At 46.6% G+C, this 2802-nt stretch overlaps 1 protein-coding gene across 1 annotated transcript in view; it reads right to left on the bottom strand.

Annotated features, from left to right (window-relative positions):
• Positions 1–2099: 2099 nt before the first annotated feature.
• LOC139047506 (kelch-like protein 10) overlaps positions 2100–2802 on the bottom strand; it is a 16941-nt gene continuing 16238 nt past the window's right edge. Inside the window, exon 8 of the mRNA XM_070521315.1 lies at positions 2100–2178. Within this exon, the coding sequence (XP_070377416.1) occupies positions 2100–2178 (79 nt within the window). The remainder of the gene's footprint in view (positions 2179–2802) is intronic.

Consider the following 2802-nt stretch of genomic DNA (forward strand, 5'->3'; position numbering starts at 1 on the left):
GTTTGGTATGCACGTCGTATACAACCCCGAATTACCGTGGCAGTGAGGTGACCACGGGTCGCGCATGCGTGAATACGTCTCCAGGTGTGTTCGGCCTTATTTGTTTGACTAAGGAATCCCACGGCTTTCACAGTGCTTCGAACGACGTGTGAGGATGGAGTAGAGTTATCGGGGACAGACTACATTTTATTAGAAAAAAAAAAGTCAGATACTGAACTTGGGTGCTTTCGAGAACTGTTCTGGAGCCCAAGACGGCTCGATGACGAGAAATGCTTTGAAATCCATGACGTCACGCTGACCTACCGGCAAGGCGGTTACGGCGCGAGAAAACAAAAGAAAAAAAGAGAGTTTCGATCTTCATCTTATCTAATAGTCAACCTGCTTACGCGAAATATAACGTAAATAACATTTTGAAGGGGCACTCCATTGTGTAAACTGCTTTATACTGGCGGACAACTTTCCGCGGCAATGAGGGGAAAGCTAATGGCGCGTGGCTTCTGTACATGTGTTAGCGCACCAAGTAGTCCGGCAGCGTTTGACAGCGCTTTTGGTTGCTCGGAGAGAGAGAGAGAGAGAGAGAGAGAGAGAGAGAGAGAGAGAGAGAGAGAGAGAGAGAGAAACTTTATTTGGTTCTTTCAATGATTTAGCGTCTCGAGGTCTCCGTCGTCTTCTTGGGTGCCGGCGACTTGGAGCCTCTTCCGGCGAGGGTGGGCACACCTCTTCCAGGGCTCCACTGAGCCTAGCTACCTCACTAGCGGAACAGACGCCGAATCGACGCATCTTCACATGCGACGGTTTCGCGTTTTCGTACACGCGGAAAGTAAAAGCCGCAAAATAAGTGAACTTTTGCATTCGGCGGCGTGTTTTATCCTAAAAAAAATTATGGGGTTTTACGTGCCAAAACCACTTTCTGATTACGAGGCACGCCGTAGTGAGGGACTCCGGAAATTTTTACCACCTGGGGTTCTTTAACGTGCACCTAAATCTAAGTACACGGGTGTTTTCGCCCCCATCGAGATGCGGCCGGCGTGGCCGGGATTCGATCCCGCCACCTTGTGCTCAGCAGCCCAACACCATAGCCACTGAGCAACCACGGAGGGCATGTTTTATCATAGTTAACTGTTGCTAGTAAGGTGCTCATGTTTTCTCTTCCCCAGCTTAAACTTGACGTGTATGAAAACACGGGACTCTTTTCAGAAGCGCTCTCGCTTGTGCTCGATTTGCCTCCGTAGCTTCCCCTTCATTGCCACAGAAAGTTGTCCGCGCGTATAGTTTTACCTCTTTAGGGTCCCTTTAATGCAGGTGAGTCATTCCACGCAATGTCCCAAGCCGGGCGCTCGACCAACTCTTTTCTTTTCAATGTAATGTATAAGATAATTAGCACGACGGAAAAGCCTTCCATCAAATTTTTTCAACGGAAAAAATAAAATTCTTGGGGATTTCACTATCATTCAAATCTCCCCAAATCGCACCAATTAGGGAGCGAGGAAAATGTGTCAAGAATCTGGTATTTTCCTCATTGTTACGTTGCTCACTGCCCCATTAGTTGGGGGACGTGGCTCACTTAATAGAAACTAGTTCACGCGTTTTTTTCGTGTTTTCCACTCTGTGATTGGGTTCTAAGATGACAGCAGTATACAGCGTTTTCTACCAGGTACTTGCAACAAAATATGATCTGAATCTAAAATGATCTGAAATGATCTGAATCAAAGGTCATACAGACTGCGTGAACGCGCACAAAACATGTTATCTGAAAGAAAGTTAATTTGTTTCCCAATGTTACCCATCAGCCCCGAAAAAACCACACTGAACTTGGAATATACACGTAATATTGGCCTATGTTAAAGCGTAGAATGAAAACTGTAACGTTCCTAGGAAAAAAAAAATCCTGACCATGGCTAGTATCTTTATACAGGAAGCTTACAAAAGGGGTGATCTTTGTTTTATGGAAGAAAAATAAATTTTCAGGTTCAGAACCAGCATCGCAAAATTTGTAAGTTGGCTTTACCGCGCAAATTTACGGCGGGAAATACAAATCGTACTGATTCACGTGGTAGTGAAAATTCGAGCCCGTGGTTTCGCTGCAACCGAATGAAAAGCTAAGAGACGCGGTGGTGCAGCACGTCAGTGTGGTTTGCCTTGGAGTTTCCGTCCCCTGCTAACTTTTGGTGGCGTTTTCTGCAAAGAAAACACTCGAATAAGGAAAATTTTCCATCTCAAGTGCGACAGGCATTGCACCCGCCCGTCGCAGGTTTAGCAAGAAAAATTGCGGTCGAGCGTGTACGGGTTGGGACAGCCGGCGTGGAGTGAGGAAAGTGTTGGGTAACTCTCCTTGCCGCATTTATTTTTTTCCTAACCGCACGTGCGCATTCAAGACACGGCTTGCGCGGGAGAAAGAGAAGTTTGGTCTCGATCTCGTCGTTCGGAACCGGAAGAGTAGTAGTAGTAGTAGTAGTAGTAGCAGCAGCAGCAGCAGCAGTAGTAGTAGTAGTAGTAGTAGTAGTAGTAGTAGTAGTAGTAGTAGTAGTAGTAGTAGTAGTAGTAGTAGCAGCAGCAGCAGCAGCAGCAGCAGCAGCAGCAGCAGCAGCAGCAGCAGCAGCAGTAGTAGTAGTAGTAGTAGTAGTAGTAGTAGTAGTAGTAGTAGTAGTAGTAGTAGTAGAAGAAGAAGAAGAAGAAGAAGAAGAAGAAGAAGAAGAAGAAGAAGAAGAAGAAGAAACTTTGTACGAAGGAACTCCGTGTGGTTGATCTCGGGTGGAGCCCTCTTAGAGGGCCGCTCGCCGGGCCTGTGCCAGGGTCACCATT

This window comes from Dermacentor albipictus, chromosome 7 (assembly GCF_038994185.2).
Source record: "Dermacentor albipictus isolate Rhodes 1998 colony chromosome 7, USDA_Dalb.pri_finalv2, whole genome shotgun sequence".
Lineage (NCBI taxonomy): Eukaryota > Metazoa > Arthropoda > Arachnida > Ixodida > Ixodidae > Dermacentor > Dermacentor albipictus.